At 36.7% G+C, this 18,983-nt stretch overlaps 3 protein-coding genes and 1 long non-coding RNA gene across 4 annotated transcripts; 3 read left to right on the forward strand and 1 right to left on the reverse strand.

Annotated features, from left to right (window-relative positions):
• Nucleotides 1–12: 12 nt before the first annotated feature.
• On the forward strand, nucleotides 13–3,275 carry ppt2a.2 (palmitoyl-protein thioesterase 2a, tandem duplicate 2). Its single transcript, XM_058744804.1, has 8 exons — nucleotides 13–168; nucleotides 571–724; nucleotides 1,032–1,127; nucleotides 1,221–1,328; nucleotides 1,421–1,504; nucleotides 1,637–1,721; nucleotides 1,994–2,048; nucleotides 2,776–3,275. The coding sequence occupies exons 1-8, from the start codon at nucleotides 13–15 to the stop codon at nucleotides 2,917–2,919; spliced, it is 882 nt and encodes a 293-aa protein (XP_058600787.1). The 3' UTR covers nucleotides 2,920–3,275.
• Nucleotides 3,276–3,316: 41 nt separating this feature from the next.
• On the reverse strand, nucleotides 3,317–18,296 carry LOC131520497 (uncharacterized). The gene is made up of 3 exons (XR_009266078.1): nucleotides 18,135–18,296; nucleotides 17,276–17,411; nucleotides 3,317–4,225 (listed from the first exon to the last, which is right to left on the reverse strand). It is a non-coding gene; the product is annotated as an uncharacterized LOC131520497 (long non-coding RNA).
• On the forward strand, nucleotides 4,432–13,208 carry si:ch73-95l15.5 (uncharacterized). The gene is made up of 12 exons (XM_058744770.1): nucleotides 4,432–4,565; nucleotides 5,322–5,445; nucleotides 5,621–5,815; nucleotides 6,005–7,029; nucleotides 7,107–7,259; nucleotides 8,947–9,021; nucleotides 9,122–9,238; nucleotides 10,155–10,304; nucleotides 10,542–10,709; nucleotides 10,823–11,014; nucleotides 11,902–12,093; nucleotides 12,190–13,208. Exons 3-12 carry the CDS (start codon nucleotides 5,641–5,643, stop codon nucleotides 12,292–12,294), a joined length of 2,352 nt encoding a protein of 783 aa, XP_058600753.1. The 5' UTR covers nucleotides 4,432–4,565; nucleotides 5,322–5,445; nucleotides 5,621–5,640; the 3' UTR covers nucleotides 12,295–13,208.
• On the forward strand, nucleotides 13,421–18,925 carry tektl1 (tektin like 1). Its single transcript, XM_058744771.1, has 8 exons — nucleotides 13,421–14,236; nucleotides 14,443–14,718; nucleotides 14,819–14,923; nucleotides 15,485–15,641; nucleotides 15,766–15,932; nucleotides 17,001–17,096; nucleotides 17,307–17,420; nucleotides 18,154–18,925. Exons 1-8 carry the CDS (start codon nucleotides 13,943–13,945, stop codon nucleotides 18,337–18,339), a joined length of 1,395 nt encoding a protein of 464 aa, XP_058600754.1. The 5' UTR covers nucleotides 13,421–13,942; the 3' UTR covers nucleotides 18,340–18,925.
• The last annotated feature ends 58 nt before the right edge of the window (nucleotides 18,926–18,983 follow it).

Here is an 18,983-nt window from a genome sequence, read left to right on the forward strand (position 1 = left end):
CGGAGTGCCTTTATGGGGGGATTGATGACTGATGGCTGCAGACCATGTGTTGTTATATGGGCTGTATTTCTGTTGTCCTCTGTCATGGGATACAGACCAGTAATTATTGTTCACGGGATATTAGATGGACCCACGCAGTTTGAGATTTTGGCTAAATTTATCAATCAGGTAAGATCATCTTATTTATTTAACATCATTTTTATTAGGCCTTTTTACTTTAAGTAAAATGACTGATGCACTTCTGTTTGTATTTTTAAATTATATTTTACATGTTACATTAGCTGTGTTGTGATTTTAAAAAGGTGTTTTTTTCTGTATTTTTTATTTTTTGAGTTTCTGTAGTTATTAGTTTTTAACCTACATTTTTGGGTCAAAAACTTTGTAAAATGCAGAAAAAGCACATTTAAAAAAATAATCACAATCTCAGTTCTAAGCAACCAAATTTTGACTTGGAATTGCATACATTTTTTAAAGTTGTTTCAGTTCCATCTTACAGTTCACTATATTTGGCACATAGTTCTCCTTTTTCAGGATGAAACTCACCAACTTCTGTTTTCCACTGTGTTTTAGTCTCATCCAGGTACCAATGTGACCACACTAGCCCTTTATGACTATATTGCCAGTATGAAGCCACTGTGGCAACAGGTAGATGGATTCAGAGAGGCCATCAGACCCATCATGGACAGCGCTGATGATGGTGTCCATCTCATCTGCTTCTCACAAGGTCATCTAAACTCATATCTAATAAGACATTTGTTACATATACACCATTCTAAAGTTTTTGTTTTTGAAAGAAGTCTCTTATTCTCACCAAGGCTGCATTTATTTGATCAAAATATTCTGAAATAATATTTCAATTTAAAATAACTGTTTTCTATTTTAATATATTTTAAAGTGTAATTTATTCCTGTGATGGCAAAGCTGAATTTTTGATCTATTTAATGCATCCTTGCTAAATAAAAATATGAATTTCTTTTGACTCCAGACTTGAACGGCACTGTTTATCTGTTTTTTATATCATATTTTCAAAGGTGGATTGATATGTCGAGGAATTCTTGCAACCCTGCCGACACACAATGTTCACTCTCTGATATTCCTGTCTTCACCACTAGCTGGCCAGTATGGAGGTCAGTCAGTCCTGTCCTCCCTACATTACACACACCACATCATCTCTTTTCTTTAAAGAAGAGCTTGTAAGCGTTTTGTCCATGCTTTTTCAGATTCGTCTTATTTGAAATATTTTTTCCCTAAATTTGTCAAGTCAAGACTGTACCATTTTTGTTACACTACATGGGGACAAAGGATATCTGTCTGCAACTACTGGAATGGTAAGTGGATGTGACCCATTTGTGCAAATCACTGTTCTGCATTTCATTTGATTCACAGCACATCCTTCTCTGTCTTTTTATTCCCTCTGTAGATCCACACCAAAGAGAGAGATACTTAAAGAGCAGCATCTATCTCGCCCCACTCAATGGAGAAATAGAGCATGCCAATTCAACAGGTAATTTCAGACGACATGGCTTTTGCTAACCTGTGTTTATGTGCTTCTCAGATGACAGCTTTCGCTTGGGTTGTTTGTGCACTTTCAATTCAGTGGCCTTGAGTTGTGCTGTATGCTGCTGTTCTCTTGCAGCTTGGCGAGACAGCTTCCTGCGCATACACACGCTGGTGCTGATCGGTGGACAAAATGACGGCGTTATTACACCATGGGAGTCAAGGTCTCTGAAAATATTTAATCACGTGATATTGAGCATCTAAAGTTTGTCAGAGTTAGAAGTCTTACTTGCTGGTAAAGGGTTAATGTGTTGCAGTTTAGCAGACTGGAATGAGTATGAGAAATATGTAGAGTGACGTTTGAACTTCAAAAGGTCTTATATGATTATGTGGTGGATTTTTAGAGCATGTTTGCAATCTCTAATATCCAGGACCTGAATAAAACATACGCAGTCATTTCATATCTTTTTACAGTTTATCTCTTTTTCCCCCACAGTATTTTTGGGTTTTATGACAGTAATGAAACTGTGATTGAGATGGAAAAGCAGGATGTGAGTGGATACATTCATTCCTATAATCATTTTTAAAACTACTTTTATTTTTATATATTATTTAGTTTCGTTTGTTAAAGGAGTAGTTCAGGAAATGTACTCACTCTCAGGGAATCTATGGTGTAGATGAGTTTGTGTCTTTATCGAAACAGATTTGGAGAAATTTAGCACATCATCAATTGCTCACTATTGAATCCTGTGCAATGAATGGGTGCCGTCAGAATGAGAGTCTACATGACCCTAGTCTATCAATTACTGTCTTGTGAAGTAAAAAGGTGTGTTTGTAAGAAACAAACCCATCATTAAGATGTTTTTAACTTCAAATCGTTGCATCTGGATAAAGACCTCTCTATTTATAATATTGCTTTCTCTAGTGAAAAAGTCATCTTGTCTGAATCAGGAGAGAAATATGCACAGATCAAGAACCATTTCCATGTGAAAAAGTCTTGAGGATTATAAGAGTCGTGTGGATTATTGTGATGTTTTTATCAGCTGTTTGGACTCTCATTCTGACGGCACCCATTCACTGCAGATGATCTGTTGGTGAGCAAGTGATGTAATGTAAATTCTCCAAATCTGTTCTTATGAAGAAACAAACTCATCTATATCTTGGATGGCCTGAGGGTGGGTTTTCAGCAGATTTTCATTTTTTGGTGAACTATTCCTTTAATGCTTTGAATTTAGTGGTGCAGTTTAGTTGCCCTAACCATTATTCCACTTTCCCCAGTGGTATCTAAGAGATGCTTTTGGCTTGAAAACACTGAACTCAGAAGGAGCTGTGGTCAAGTGTGTCGTCCCTGGTGTACACCATACATCCTGGCATTCAAACCTCACAGTCTACAAGAACTGCATAGACAAGTGGCTCACCTAATCTAACGAAACGGGGAAAAAAGGAAACTGATCTTGTTAATCCTCAATGTAATCATGTCTCGTGTAGATTATGATTGTACACTTATTAATTACCTAAGATTTTTTATTTTTTGCTAACATAATGTGATCATTTATAATGATTGATTTTCTAATATATAGTTTTCTAGCTATTTTCTATTTTTGTCAAATCACTTTGAATATTGTAAGAAAGTTATTCTGTTCAGCCACCACAGATAATGCAATTCTAATGTTCAGTTTTAATAAATTAAATTCTAAAATAAATTATTAAATTGTTATAAAAAAATGAAATGATCATTGTAAAAATGTGTTTGTCAAGGGCTAGGCTATTTCTCAATGTTGGGCTATATATATATATATATATATATATATATATATATATATATATATATATGTGTGTGTGTGTGTGTGTGTGTGTAAACATACAGTGGTGGCCACAGAGATCTGATTGATGTCATAAAATTATGTTTTGAATTAATGGTCAGAGGCTATAGCTTACATGAAAAAAAAATCACAAACATGACACTTGTAAATTAAATAATTTTATATATACTGATTTATTCATTAATGTGTAATATGTTTTATTTTTAAAACAATTCATGACCTCTAAAAGATTTTCTGAATTTTTACAACTCTTTTGTTTTAGACCATCTATAAATGTTAAATCTTAAAATAAAATGCTAGGGTTAACACTGCATCTTTCTGGGGGAAAATGCAGCGATTGATATAGTTTATTTATAGTTGTTTTCAAAGCTTCAATGTACTGTTAAAAAACCTTCATTATTTTTTATTTAATTCTAATAAATAAGTTCTTGTTAAAAACGAACCAAAATTTAAAATATTTTGTTTATAATTTCTGTACAGGAGAGACTTGGTGTTGTTTCCAAACAAAAGGAAATAAATCGGCCAAAATGAGTTGAAAAATATCGGCATATCGGATATCGGCAAAAATCCAATATCGTGCATCCCTAAAAGTACTGTTAAAAGTTTAAGGCACTTGTGTAAAAATGCTGTAAAATGAGGACGCTGTCAAAAATAATGTCATAAATAGATAAATGTCATAAAATTAAATCATTTGGTGTGACCATCCTTTGTGTTTAAAGCAGCTTTTGCCTGAGGTGCACTTGAGCATAGTTTTTCAGGTAGCTTTGAAGGTAGGTCTCTTGAAGCATCTTGGAGACGTTGCCACACTTCTTCTGGATGTAGTCTGTCTCAGTTTGTTCTATTTCTTCACGTCATTCCAGACAGACTGGATGATGGTCAGATCTCTGTGTGGAGCACTGGCTGTCCTGCAAACAAAAATCTCACTGGATTATTACAATTAATGGCAAAATGAATGTTTGGAAATGTAAACTGATATTTCCTACTGACACACTACAGCAAAACATAGAAATAATTGACTTAAAGCCATTTTCTTAGCTGGTGGAAATACTAGTGTTATGATAATTGATAACATATATTACCGCATGCGCATGACTGTGCGAACAGCTGGAGTGCGCCACGCAGCTGCGTGCTGGAACAGGTATTTATGATGACGTCAGCAAGGTAGAGCGGCGCGCGGCGGCTGCCACTCCGGTTTGGACGCGCGAGAGCTTCTGCTCGAGACCTGAGGACACTTCCTGAGCTTCGGTAAGCGACTTTATCTGTCCGTTTGTGATTGTAATGGGATATTTTCGTTTCTCGTAACTTATCAGGTCAGCTGACGGAAGTGTTAAAGAGTTGTTTGGTCTGTCGTATCATGTTTTGTCCTCTGCAGGGTCAATATGACATTCCGGGAGCCAAAAGTCAGTTTCGCGTGGGTTTATATCAGCGGCAGTTTATCGTGATAGTTTTTGAATGAGCGAAAACTAGAGAGTTTACGGAGAGCAAAATAGAGAGTTGCTGTGATTAGTCATCGTATGGAAAGTTCTCTGCCAACGCGTCACTTATTTACATAATTTATTGAGTTTTTAAGCTGCGCGCTAAAAATAAAAGAGCCCGTGCTAGTTTTTCATAGATCTGATTGAAGGGATTAGTCCACCAAAAAAAGAAAATTCTGTCAACATTTATTCACCTGATGTTGTTCCAGACTTGTATGGCTTGAGTTGTAAGGAACAGAGGAGATGTAAGGCAGACTGACGGCCTCAGTCACCATTCACTTTTATTGTATGGAAAAAAACTGCAAAGAAAGTAAATGGTGACTGGCTGTCAGTCACTTACTTAACGTTGTGTTTGACATTTCCTTTTGTGTTCCAAGTAAAACAGCACGTTATACAGGTTTAGAACAACATTGAACATTGTGAGTAAATGATTACATAAATTAGATTTTTGGCTGAACTATGCTAGCTTGGTGTCCAATTAAAGTCTTCAATAAACACATCAATTTTGTTTTATACATGTGTTTAGGGCTCAAGGCCGATGTGTCCAGCCTGTGTAAACATTGAGACTGTCAGTAGGGGAGAGTGAGCTATAGTTCACTGGATCCACCCCAGCCAAAGGACAACAGTGAACTACTGATAGATTTACACAGGTGTGTAAAGTATAGTCCTAGAAGCTCCTCAGATGCCAGCTCCTCATGCTATATCATTTTTTTTCAATGACAATTTTAAAGAAAGTTTTGAGAATTTTTTTTTTTTTTTTAGAGATTGTTTTTATTATTGTTATTGAAATATTTATCAATGTTGTATTGCACTGTTTTATTATAGGGCACCTGCTGCATCTGTTTATGATGACTACTCGAGGTAAAAGTGAAGGATGCCGCATCTGTGGGAGTGACCTGCAAGGTAACCAGCGGCGATGGCTGTATGCAGGTCAGAACAGAAAGGGGGCACAACCTCAGACGCCGACAGACTTTTCTAGCAAGGGAAGCTTGCCCAGATCGGCACAGAGCAGCCCATGGGGTATGACCTGCAGAGAACATGTCTAATTACATTACATTTGCTATTACTGTATACATTTTAAAATAAAACAGATTAAAAAACGCACAATTCATTTTAATTACTGAAGCTATTAAAATGCTGTGTATGCTTTAATATTGCATGTTCAATTATAATTATGTATATGATTTTTTTTTTATCTTTTATTTCTAGGCAGCACTTTATCACTCAGCTCTTCCCGTTCACTCTCGAAGTCTCGTGGCCTGCTTACCCCCACGAAAGGAATCGACTTGCTCTGTGTGCTGACACATATATTGGAGCAGCCTGTACCACGTGGGAGCGGTCAGGGGGAGTTTGTATGCGGCAAGTGTGTGTCCGTTCTGGAACGAGTTTTCAAGTTTGACACCGTCATCACCCGAGTCCGAGTGCTGTCGAGCGAGAGACTCCAGAAACTCACTCAGGAACGGGACAAGATCAGGCGATGGGTGCGAAGCTTGTACGATCAGCGCCACCCGTCTACCTACAGGAGAAACGGAAGTTCCAGTGAGGATGAAGGGGACCGGAAGGATTCCGTAGGGGAAGGATACAGAGAAATGCTGAGGGACAACATGGCCCTTTCCGAGTATGAATGGTGGTCTGAGAAAGCCGAGTCATGTACGTATTATAACAGAACAGGGAAACGGTGTCAGAAAGGCAAGATGTGTGAGTGTTGCGACTCCTTGAGAGTGTCCGACTCGGACTACGAGTCCGTTTGTGGGATTCCACGTCACTTGCCCGATCAAGCCTTCACATCATTGGGTCTCTCTCGAGAAAAATCCTGCAGTATGCCTCTTCATTGGTCAAAAGTGCCATCTGTCAGATCAAGCCCCGCCTCGCTGTCTGGTTCCTGTCATTCTTTGCGGTCTCGATCCCGCACTACCTCCGTTCAGTCCTTTGACTCTTTAGACGGCAACGATCCGTTTGATTGGCCAGAAGAGCATTCGGCCATTATAGACACCGTTTTCAAAGAGTTAAGGAGAATTGAAGGAAAGCCAGTGAGGTCACCTGCTGGAAGTCGCATTCCTGTGTTGCACAGAGGGGACGTGCAGAATGGGAAGGATGAGGTGGGACTGAAAGTGGGGTTAGTGAGGGTCCTGAATTTTGGAGAGGGCGACAACGGGACGGAGGATGAGTTTGAAGAAGAGAACAATGACATCCTGACTGAGCTAAAAGACGACTTTATGCCATTGCAAAGAGAGGTGAGGACTATCAGACTGTTTTAGACGTTTCACCCTGTTTTTAAACCTTTTTAGTTCATTTTTATCTCTCTTTTTAGGCATCCGCAGGTAGGGTGCATCATGCTGTGAAGCAGTTGCGTGAACAACTCGTTCAAGCTCAGGCTCACATCAGAACTCTGGAGGCACAGCTTAAGGACACCAACAAACCAACAACCAATGCTCCTGCCAAGCAGTTGAAGTCTCCGCAAGTGGTAAGTAAGACGAGGCCGGGATAATTAAGTTAAATGGCATGGGTGTTTCAAGTGATCGTGTGCACTGTGTGCATTGTTTAAGAGGCTTAGCACAGCACATCTGAGGCACACCCTCTCCTAATCTTTTTGTTGACTTTTTGCAAATGATTCCTTATATAGGGTATATTACAGAAGGTGTGTGGATATTTTTAAAAAGATAGTGTTTGGGTTTGTCCATGTAGAGAGGTGTATACACACACACACACACACACACACACACACACACACACATACGTACACCGAAACACACCTCCTCCAGGAATCTTCCCAGACCAGAGGAGTTTGCCCTAGGCTTTCTTTCATAACAGGCTTGTCAGCTACTGCGTCTTGATGTGATTTTCTCTCTTTCAGAGAGAAATATTAAATATTTTAAAATATAAATATTTTATATTTTCAGCTAAATACACAGATACATTAGTGCTGTCAAACAATTGTTTACATATGTTTGTGTACTGTGTATATTTGTATTGTGTGTGTGTGTGTGTGTGTGTATAAATACACACACATGCATGTATATACTTAAGAAAAATGTTATGTTTATATAAAATATATAAATATATATCTAAATACATGTAAATATTTTCGAAATATGTGTGTGTTTATATATACATAATAAATATACACAGTACTCACACACATTATGTAAACAAAAACTTTCATTTTGGATGCGATTAATCATTTGACAGCACTAAAATACATGAATGAATTTATACAATGGCCTGATCAAGTATTTAGACATTTAAGCCACAATTAATGTAAGAATTCCATTGCATTAGATAGCAAAAAATCAAAGTTACATTTATTTAGAAAGACAACACAAACACCTTTAAAAGCAAAATGTTTCATAAAAAGAAATTTGTTAGGATTCTGATGACTGAAAGGTAGATAAACTCTTAAATATTTTTTTAATTAAAATAAAGGAGAAATAAATATAAATATTAGAAAAACTTCTATTAAACTTAAAATATTAGAAAAATTAATAATAATAATAATAATGTTTTTTTTGCCAAGACAGCATTTCTAATGTTTGTTTAAGTGGTGGTATTTAAAAAAATAAAAAAAATAAAAAATAAATGAAATATACATACATTTAAAAAAAAAAAAAAACTAGTAAAAAAATGTAATTACTAAAATTCAAATGAAAACTGAAAATGTAGAAATAGAAGCTAATTTAAAATGTTAATAAATGTTATAATAGTATATAAATAATACTGCATAGAAGTATCTGGACAACAACATAACAAGAAAACATCATTTAAAAAGAAAACTAGGGACAACAGACATATTGTCAGTAATTTAGATAGTTAATGAATTTGATGTGGTGTTATATAATGCAATGACTTGATGTGCTTTTACATAAAGTGTGATTTAAGTGTCCAGATATTTATTGTACTGCTCTCTTATGATCTACCTTAATTCTGCATTTTACGGAGTGCTGTAATTTCATAGCACTGATGCATGCTGGGTAGGAGCTATTGAATGGTTGCTCACTAGTGTGAGCTGATAGCAGTTATATAACACTAGTGGAATGCAGTCATGAGGAGTCACAATGCCATGAACTGTCCCTCAGGCATGACATGGAGTCATTTAGCTGGGAATGATGCCTGTTTGTGAGACTAATACCTATCTGATCTGTTTTGCCGCACAGACCAGTCTTAAGAATAAAAATGACCTCATAGAGAGTCTCAGCCAATCGTTGCACAGCAGAGAGAATGTAATCCAGGTGAGTACTGAATTGCTGAACTCATTACAGATTCAGGATAAAAACAGATTGTGTGGAGGTTATGAATGTGTCAGTGAACTGTGTGTACTCCTCTCTTCAGGAATGTGTGACTTTGATCCAGAAGCTGTGTGCTGAGCAGGGGCTGGAATCACAGGTCACTGACAAACTCGTTAAAAAACTGGTCAGCGCAGTGACTGATACACGCAGTGAACGTGAGGTGAGGTCTGACTGAGAATGAGTTTTGAAGTGAAGATTGCTCAGACTTCTGTTGTTCCTAAATTAAGATCATTATAATTAATTACTATAGACTAACAATCTGATCATATAATAAAAATTGTACCATTATTTAGAAGTAAATGAGACCATTATTTAGTCACTTTATGACCTATGATTTTCCTCTTGACAGCATCTAATAATAAATGGGTAAAAGAACAGTATTTAATCCTTACAAAAGTGTGTGTATGTATGTGTGTGTATATATAAAACTTTTTAAAAAAGAATTAAATACTGTTCTTTTGAGCTTTCTATTCATCAAAAGAAAATTATAAATGAATCATGGTTTCCACAAAAAATATTAAGCAGCACAACAATGTTGTATGTTTTCAACATTGGTAGTACTAAGAAATGTTTCTTGAGTTCCAAATAAGCATATTACAACCATTTCTGAAGGATCATGTGACACTGCTGAAGATTCATCTTTGCCATCAGAGGAATAAATTACATTTTAAAATATAAAACCACTTTAATTGTAATATTTTACAATATTACCATTGCTATATTTTTGATTAAAAAATTTAAGGTGAACAACATAAAATACTTCTTGCAGACATTTTAGAAATCTTACTGACCCCAAACGGTATTGTTTGTTTTATTCCAGTATCAACCACCTTCATTTTAAGCAGATTTACTATATTCTCTGGTGTTTTGACTCTTAAGCATAGCACAAGTACACAGACAGCATACAGTGAAGCTCTGGCTAACACACCCAGTCAATGTGAGTTTTGGCTGGGTCCCTGTGTTGGGTAATTAACTTGAACACAAGAGCACTTGTATGTTTGCTTGGTTCAGGTAACACTGGATGCATATTATTCCATAGTGCTTATAATTTATTTCTATGTTAATGTTTTAATCAGGTGGTCCTGGAGGCCCAGCTTTCTGAGGTGAGCGAGAGAGAGAAAGCCCAGGAGAAACAACTGCAGGCTATGAGAGACGCTGACAGAGAGCGAGACAGAGACTTCATCACACTCAACACTGTGCTCCAGTGTAACCAGGATGTTATTAACGTGAGTCAAACAAACAGTGCACTTATTCAATGGTACACACATACTGTTTACTTAATCACTTGGTTAGTAACTGCCGCTATTATCATGAGTGCTATTCACTGGAGAGTAAATGAGGCATTGATGCCTCTTATACAGAAAACAGGGTTCTCAAATTGCAGTGTGTTTTAGTTTCCCAAATATTTAGCCTGGAATTCTATTTGAGACAAAAATCAATCAATGTTTTGTATCTTCAAATAGCACCTGCGTGTAGAGCTTGCGGAGAGGGATCGAGCTCAACAGGAGATGATGAAAGAATGGGAAGTGTGGAAAGAGAGAGATTCAGCTCTGACTGCACTGGTGAAGGAAAACAAAGACTATATTTCCCAGCTAAAGGAGGCGCTGGAGAGTTCATGCCGAGATGTGCAGGTAGACATGGCGTTATCTTCCTCTCGCTGTCTGATTTGACTTCTCTTGCAAAGTGCTGTTGATTTAGTTAATGGATAATTTCCAGTAGTCAACTATTAACATTTTGCCCATAGGCACTCTCAGACTCACTGATTGGACGGGGATTGGAAGGGGCCGGAGCTGAGGCTGGATTAGTCAATCAGCTGCGAGAGAAAGAAGCTCTGCTGGTCGCGAGCTTCAGAGATAGAGAGGATCTCAGTGCCACCATGCTGCAGGAGATCTCAAGACTCTCCTCGGCTTTAACCAATGCCGAAAGCATCATACTGGTAACGTCTGACTAAATCATAACTTTAATTTCCCATTGTGGCTTTTTCAAAAAGTTCAACTCATTGCCAATCATTTTTAGTGTGCTGAATATCTCAAAAACCTGAAAATCTGAATCTAATGAATGTACTCCATGACTTCATGATGCAACAGAAAAGTAATTGCGCCACCTGGTGGTGTGTACAGACATTGCTCTGGCCTGTAATAGTAGTTAGTGGTGCACCCAAATGTTTTTTATTGAAAGTAAAGAGCTTCAAAACCATATTTATTCTGTATGAATTTCATTGTAAAATTTACAGAATTTGAAAGCTTAGACTTGGTTTCATATCACAAGTAAGAAAGCACAAACTTATTGCAATTACAGGATGGTAGGTGTGCTACAAGTTTTGGTGAAGTTTTGTTTGCTCATCAACTGAAAACAGCATTTACTATATACTATGTTCAGACAGGCAGCAAAAAAAAATTTGCATATCCAGATTTGATCCAGATATGTTTTTGAAAGTGTGGACTGCAAAACAACACATGATAGATTATTATTTTTTATTTTTTTCAAATCTGATTCAATTCACATTTTGGAGGTGGTCTGATTTGCCTGCAGTCTGAACATAGCCTAAAAAAAGATTCTTTAAAAATGAGAAATCAGTATGTGAAATGTGTCATCAGAGAAGAGCTAATTGATCACTGTTTTGGTCAAATATTTTTGGGCCCTCCAAAACTTTTTATTTTTGCTGATTATTTTTGGTTGCTGAAATTTCGATGCATCACTACCAGTAAACATTTTATGAACGCTATTTAAAAAGCATGACTTAAAAGTGCAAAATGTCCAAACCAGTGTGCTCTCGAGATCTGGTTTGTAAGTTTTCATCAACATGCCTCCATGTTCTTGTAGGACCAAAGAGAAAATCACAAACAAGCCATCACTGCACTATCAGAGCAACTCAAGAACACACTGAAGGAGCTGAGAGAGAAAACCAAGGAGAAAAAGGAGGCTGAACTAGGGTGGAAAAAGGAAAATAAGGAGAGAGCTTTTGAGGAAGGAAAACTAAGAGACAATCTTCAGAAGAGGGATAAACTCATAGAGGTAAATAACCTGTTTCTACACTGCTGGTTGCTACCAATGTAACACATCCTCCATGATCACAAATTACTGACATATTTTCTTGTCTGCCCTTCATAGCAAGTCCTTCTGGAGTTAGAGGAGCGGGACGGCGTGTTAACAGAGCTACAGCAAAACATCTCTAGCAGACTTGGACCCAGAACAGCCCTCAAACACACACTGTGAGTGTGTGATTAAACGCATACTGTGAGATTAACGATGTTGTGTATACACTGAATTTAAAAAACTGCTCAATATTGCTAATGGCACAACTTCCATTAAGAGCAATCTCTTAATTTCTCAAAAATGACAATCTAAAGCAATGGTTCATAAAGTTAATTCTGTTCAATTCTTAAGGTAATTCTCTAGTTGTAAAACCGAAAGGAAATAAAGACAGGCCAACGTATAGAAGTTGTGAATAGTGCCATTTGCATGTTCTGCCAGATTGCTCAAAACTGAACTTTTGAGAAAGCTGAGTGTATATTATGACTTTTTTTTTTTTTTTTTTTTTAATTTATATGAATTTATGACTGGGCTATTACAGGTTTCTTTAGTAATTTAGATTGAACACAGCCGTAAAATGTTTTGATTACTTCCCACACTTCCAGATTGTGGTTCCGAAATTTACATAGTTATACACACGTGCCTTTTCAGCACATGCTTTGCTTATTAATAATAATTTTTCTGTATTCCCACAATCCCTACTGCCATTATTATTACTAAATGTCTAAATTGTTTTATTAATTGTAAGTGGATATGTTGAATGCTGTTTTTTTGTTATTGTTTGATTTGTCTTTTTCCAATGTGATTTTCCATGTGATCTTATATTTGTTCTGTATTTATGAATGTTTTCTCATGTAGAGTTGTTTTGGAGATGCCATTATAGTCCCAACTGGGATGTGCTATCTCCGTTCCAGTGTAGAGAAAACATTTGCACAACAGAAGGATTTACAGACTTTGCAAAGCACATCTTTTAATCTGTTTATTTTATTTGGGTACGCTGGAATCCCCATAACTTGGTGCATACCTCATGAATCACATTTAAGATGAAGCCTCAAGTTTGTGTGGGTTTTGTTGGAGGTTTTCTTTTATGTCTGAAATATTAAAGGTTCTTTCTTGAGAACTTAGGGGTATAATTGACAATAAAGCCTCAAAAAATCTAAATGAGTGTACTTTTGTGTGATCATTTTGTCTGATGCTAGATTTTTTATGAATAACCTCATCATATATTACATAACAGATATTTTTAGGGTCTGGAAAAGTCATGCAAATATCTATTGTCAAAACATTTGTCTAGGTATTCTTGTTGATAAAATATAAATAGAATTGTGTATGTGTGTGTTTATATACACACACAATTTTAGGGTGTTATATAGTTACACTACACAATTATAAAATATACAAATATTTATCAAAGGATGGGCTAATTTAAGTAATATAAATAGTGTTACAGTGTTAAATTATGATAGCTTTTTTCAGAAATTCTTCTTTTTAATTATCTGAGATCAATGCAAAGATTTAATTTTTGCCATGCCTCCATCCGCTAAATCAAATCTTATTTTCTTTTAATAATTCATATAGTGTGCCAGACTAATTTAGGGTGTCTCTGTTGCACATCACAGCACACGATCAGTTCTCATCATGTAACAGGATCTCCACTGATTGAGTTGCAGTGTGATGAATGGAGCTGAGCGTGTCTCGCGTTACCCAATCAGAGCTCTGTGCGCGTCCCCCGAGGAACAGTTGCGTTGGAAACAACCAACACTTTTAAACCCAAACACTTTGGAGTTATTCGGATTGTTCCACTGATGGTGAGGTAAAGTAGTTAAATACTATGATCATGAAGCGGTCGGTCCAGTGCGCTCCTCCTCCGGCTGTGGTTGTGGGATCTAAAGGCTGGAGGGATGCGACTGTCCGCTCGATTCTGCGCGCCGAGGATCTTCTGCGTCAAACTCACGCAGATCAGCTGCACTCATCTACACGCTACCGCAGCCACAGCGTCGGGACATTTACCTCCAGACTTCCTCAGCTAACAGCTTACAGTCTGAACAGCAGCGTCGATAAGGAGCACAATGAGAGTGACTCGTTAAAGAAAGAGGAATTCCGACCTAAATCCATTGGAAGTATGGTAAAGTACGGTGGCTGGTTTATTACAAAGCAAAAATGCCGTTATAAAACTAATAGTTCCGGTCCTGCTTTCTGATTGGTCAAGGCAGCGTTGCGTCGTCATGACGTAGTGCGCACCACTAATTGCTGATCGTGCTGAACGTTTTTTAATTGTGTATATTCCATATTCCTACAATATGATAAAATGTTGTTGTTGTTTGTTTATAGGTCAATTCTGGAATCATTAGCGGGCCGTTCCCTCCGCCGGCCCTGCGTGATCAGAGTGCAGTAGTCAGCACCGGTATGGTGGGTGAATATATGCGGGGTGTGAGAGAGGTGGAGGGTCACCTGCGCAGACAAGCAGGCAGGGTCACACAGGAGGGCACCAGGGTAGAGCATCAGAGGGAACGACTGGAAAAATTGCTCCGCAGTCTTAGAAGAGCACTGCTGGTCAATCAGCAAAGTGCAGATGGCAGGAAGTTTCGACCGGCCACCACAGAGACAGTGAGTAGCTACAGTACATATAATGACTGTAGTCTAATTTAAAATGACCCCAAAAAACAAAAAGAGTGCAAAATCATGGCTTCCACTATGTTTTGTCAAGATACGGGATGGAGCCGATGATCTTCTACGCAATGAACGAAGAGGCCTGAATGTACTCAAACAAGAACTGGAGAGCATGTTGAAAAAGACCTTAACTCAACAACAGGTGAAAAAACGCCTTGCTGGATATATAATATGTAGATATCTAATGCCTATAAAGGCATGTTTTCACACGAAATAGGAGGCCAATGTTTTGTTTTTCTAAAATACTATCTAGTCTTAAAATAAACTATATTATCTGGACTTTCGTTTATGAACACTGCCATTCAAAAGTTTGACGTCCATAAGATTTACCAGAAGAAGAAAAAATTTACACAGCAAGAATGCAATCAATTGATCAAAAGTGACAGGAAAGACATGATACAAAAGATTTCTGTTTCAAGTAAATGTTGTTCTTTTGAACTATTCATCAGAGAATCCTGAATCATGGTTTTCACAAAAATATCAAATCGGAATATTAGAATGATTTCTAAAGGATCACTTAACACTAAAAATTCAGCTTTGCCGACACAGCAATAAATTACATTTAAAAAAATATACAAATAGAAAATACTTATTTTAAATTGCAAAAATATTTCACAATATTACTGTTTTTACTGTACTTTTGATCAAATAAATGCAGCTTAGGTGAGCAAGTAGTGTATGTTTATTTTATTTTTATTTTGAGGTTTTGGCTGAGAGCAGTAAGCAGTTGTTGGATTGTGCCTTTGAGAGATCCATAGTAACAGAGCTGCTTCCCCAGCACGGCTCACTCTCAGCGGGTGTGAAAACGTACCCTTCTCCCCTCTCGCTGAAACCTGACCCCACTGCACCATTTACTCCAGGTACCCCGGGCCACATTTATCTTAAAGTCTCTAACCCTTCCTTTGTCTCTTTGTCACCCAAGCTTGCATGCAGACAGCGAACGAACGACTGTTGGTACCTAATCTCACTCTGTCTGTCATTAAGAGTGCAAGCAGGCTTTGGATTCTTCATCAACAGTATTACGTCAATCTCAGCAGCTCAGAGAGAACATTTCACAAGTCATGAGTGATGTCATCAGAAAGCAAACAGATATGCACCGTTCAGCCAGTGAGGCCCTGCTGAAGAAAATCACTGAAACTATCAACCTAGAGGTGTGTGATTAAAGTGGAGTGGAATGGAACACTAAAATAAGATTTATTGGCACAGACTTAATTCTGCAGAATGAAAGTGAATACATAATAATTATAAAAAATCTGTTCTCTTGACTTTTAAAAAAGTGTGGTAACACTTTATTTTAAGGTGTCTGTAATACAGAGTAATTACGTAGTTAAGTACTTAGTAGCAGCCGCTGTACTTGCATGAAACAAAATGTACCTACCATGTAACTAAGTTATATGTAATTACATATGTGTAACAGTAGCTGCCTATTACATCTACATAACAGACCGAGTCTGTTACACAGCTACTTATGTAATCAAAAGATTGTTACATATGTATTGCAGACTTTATACAACGTAATTATAAATGTAAGTACACAGATATAAGCTACTTAAAATAAAGTGTATCTAGATTGTACTTAAGTGTACAAGTAGCTGTGTAACAGACTCTGCCTGTTACATATGTGTGAATGATTGAGAAGGATCATGTGACACTGAAGACTGGAATAATGGCTGCTGACAATTTAGCTTTGCCATCAAAAATAACATTTAAAAATGTATTCAAATAGAAAACACTTATTTTAAATTGTAATAATATTTCACAATATTAGTGTTTTTACTGTATTTTTTGCTCAAATAAATGCAACCTTGGTGAGCATAAGAGACTTATTTAAAAAAAATAAAAAATTCTTACAGACCCAACACATTGGAACAGTAGTGTATACTAAAAAAAAAAAAAAAATATATATATATATATATATATATATATATATATATGCAAAAGACAGGGAATATATAGAACTTTTAAATGATGGATATTGAAAGGCTGTATGGATTTCCTGAACTTTCTCCAGAGGTCCAATAAATATTCAAAAGAGCAGAATTAAATGGAAATGGAAGGAAATACCCAATATTTTGCAGGCATAATTACAAACACAATACATTTGCTCTGCTCCTGCTTTGTATTTGAGGAGTTAAATGTGATTTTGATCTAAGGTAATTAAATGTTTTGGACTAGTTTACTGTTTTCAGGTATGTATACTTTTTCTTATTCTTCATCAGCAACATCTGACACTGAGCTCAGCTGCCACGAGACAGGCCATTTACCGCAAACAGAGACAGATGCAGTGTGCTGGCTACAGTCTTGGCAGAGCTATGGTAAGTTTTTATTTATAGACTGTGGTGCTAATTTACTACCAAAGTGACTTTCAAGTGCATATATTGAAATTTTGAAAACTACTTTAAACACTTGCCCACTAAAATTCATCTTAAAGTGCTACTCAAATCCTACATTCTGAATAACGGTATACCATTCTTTTCATGACTTTTTCACTCACTGATTGATCCAGATGAATTCCTTCCTTGCAGGGCCCAGTCTGCAGTGCTGATCTTTTTTGTCGTGAGAGATTGAGTAGGCCTATGACACAGCTGTATGGGCGGCATTCATGTTTCGGGCTGCCAGAATCCAACCTCCTAACACAGGTCAGAGCAGTGGATGTAATCTTAACATTCATAACATTCCTCTATGATCTGTCAATCATGAAGTGCAATACTTCCTAATCTTTGTATCCTAGCCCGATTCATAATATATTTTTGCATATGCAGTAACAGATCAAATTCATAAAAAAATACTGACAGTATACTTCTGTATAATTTAATCAATCATGTACATCAAGGCATAGAGTACATCATATTTTTAAAACGTGAAGATAGAAAATCTACACTATATTGTTCAAAAGATTGGGGTCAGTAAGATTGTTTTATGTTTTTGAAATCGGTCTCTAATGTTCCATGTCTGCATTTAAAATAAGTAAAAACAGTAATATTGTGAAATATTACAGTTTAAAATAACAGTTTTCTATTTTAATATATTTTAAGACAATTTATTTCTGTAATGACAAAGCTTTATTTGCAGCAACCATTATTCCAGTCTTCAGTGTCACATGATCCTTCAGAAATCATTCTAATATGCTGATTTGCTGCTCAAGAAACATTTATTATTATTATCCATTAAAAAAAATAATAATAATTTACTTGAAATACAACTTATGTCTTTACTCTAACTTTTGGTCAATTTAATGCATCCTGGTTGTGGAAAAGTATTAATTTCTTTAAAAAAAATAATAATTTACTAATCCCAAACCTTAGAACGGTAGTGTAGGCTGATAGTCTAAATTAAGCACTGTTAACACATACATTTCCCTCATACTCTCAGGGCAGTACTATGATCTGGAAACACCTGGAATCCTCAGGGAAAGAGATAGCAGAGCTGCAGGCCTCTCATCAGCAGCTGGAGGATGACAAGTATGGAAAGCATGCCGCAGCCGGTGTGGACTCTGCTGTGTTCAGGCTGCGGCGAAGACTCGTACGTCCCCAGTCTGTTCGGCCTGCAACCAGTTAAAACTCTACTGACATCAATTTTAACATAAAGATGGTGCCTTGCTTGCTAAAGTTTGAAATCTGTGGTCTTTCTAATCATTATACAAAGCTACCATGTGGTGTTTGCAAAATAAGAGTATGGTGATTGTTTGTCATTTAAATAATATCCAGGAAATACACATGGCAAAATGTGTGACAGATGTGTGCATGATTAAGATTGTCAACAAACCGAATGACAATCCATCATGGTGGCACAGTATTTGAATAATAATCTGATTTTAAGAGTTAATTTAATTTTACTTTTGACTCATGATTTGCTGTATCACCACCAAAGCCTTAAATAAAGACTTATAGTGTGGTACAGTTCTGATACACTTCACCACTAAGCAGAGTTGGAGTCATGATCATGGTCTTGAGACTACATAAACACGGTCCTGAGTCTCAGACAAGACTGCAGTCCATTTCCATTGTACTAAAGATGATGATTACCTCAACCAATTGCTGATGTGTTTTCATGATCATTACAAACAACTCTGAAAAGCAAAATATATGCTGTGGTTTTTTCAGTTCATTAAAAAGAAAAGCCTGGTTTTGGTCTTAAAGCGTTGATCTTGTCTCCAACAACTCCAATTTCTCTTTAACACAAACACACATAAAAACTTTAAC

This window comes from Onychostoma macrolepis, chromosome 15 (genome assembly GCF_012432095.1).
Source record: "Onychostoma macrolepis isolate SWU-2019 chromosome 15, ASM1243209v1, whole genome shotgun sequence".
In the NCBI taxonomy this organism is placed as follows: domain Eukaryota; kingdom Metazoa; phylum Chordata; class Actinopteri; order Cypriniformes; family Cyprinidae; genus Onychostoma; species Onychostoma macrolepis.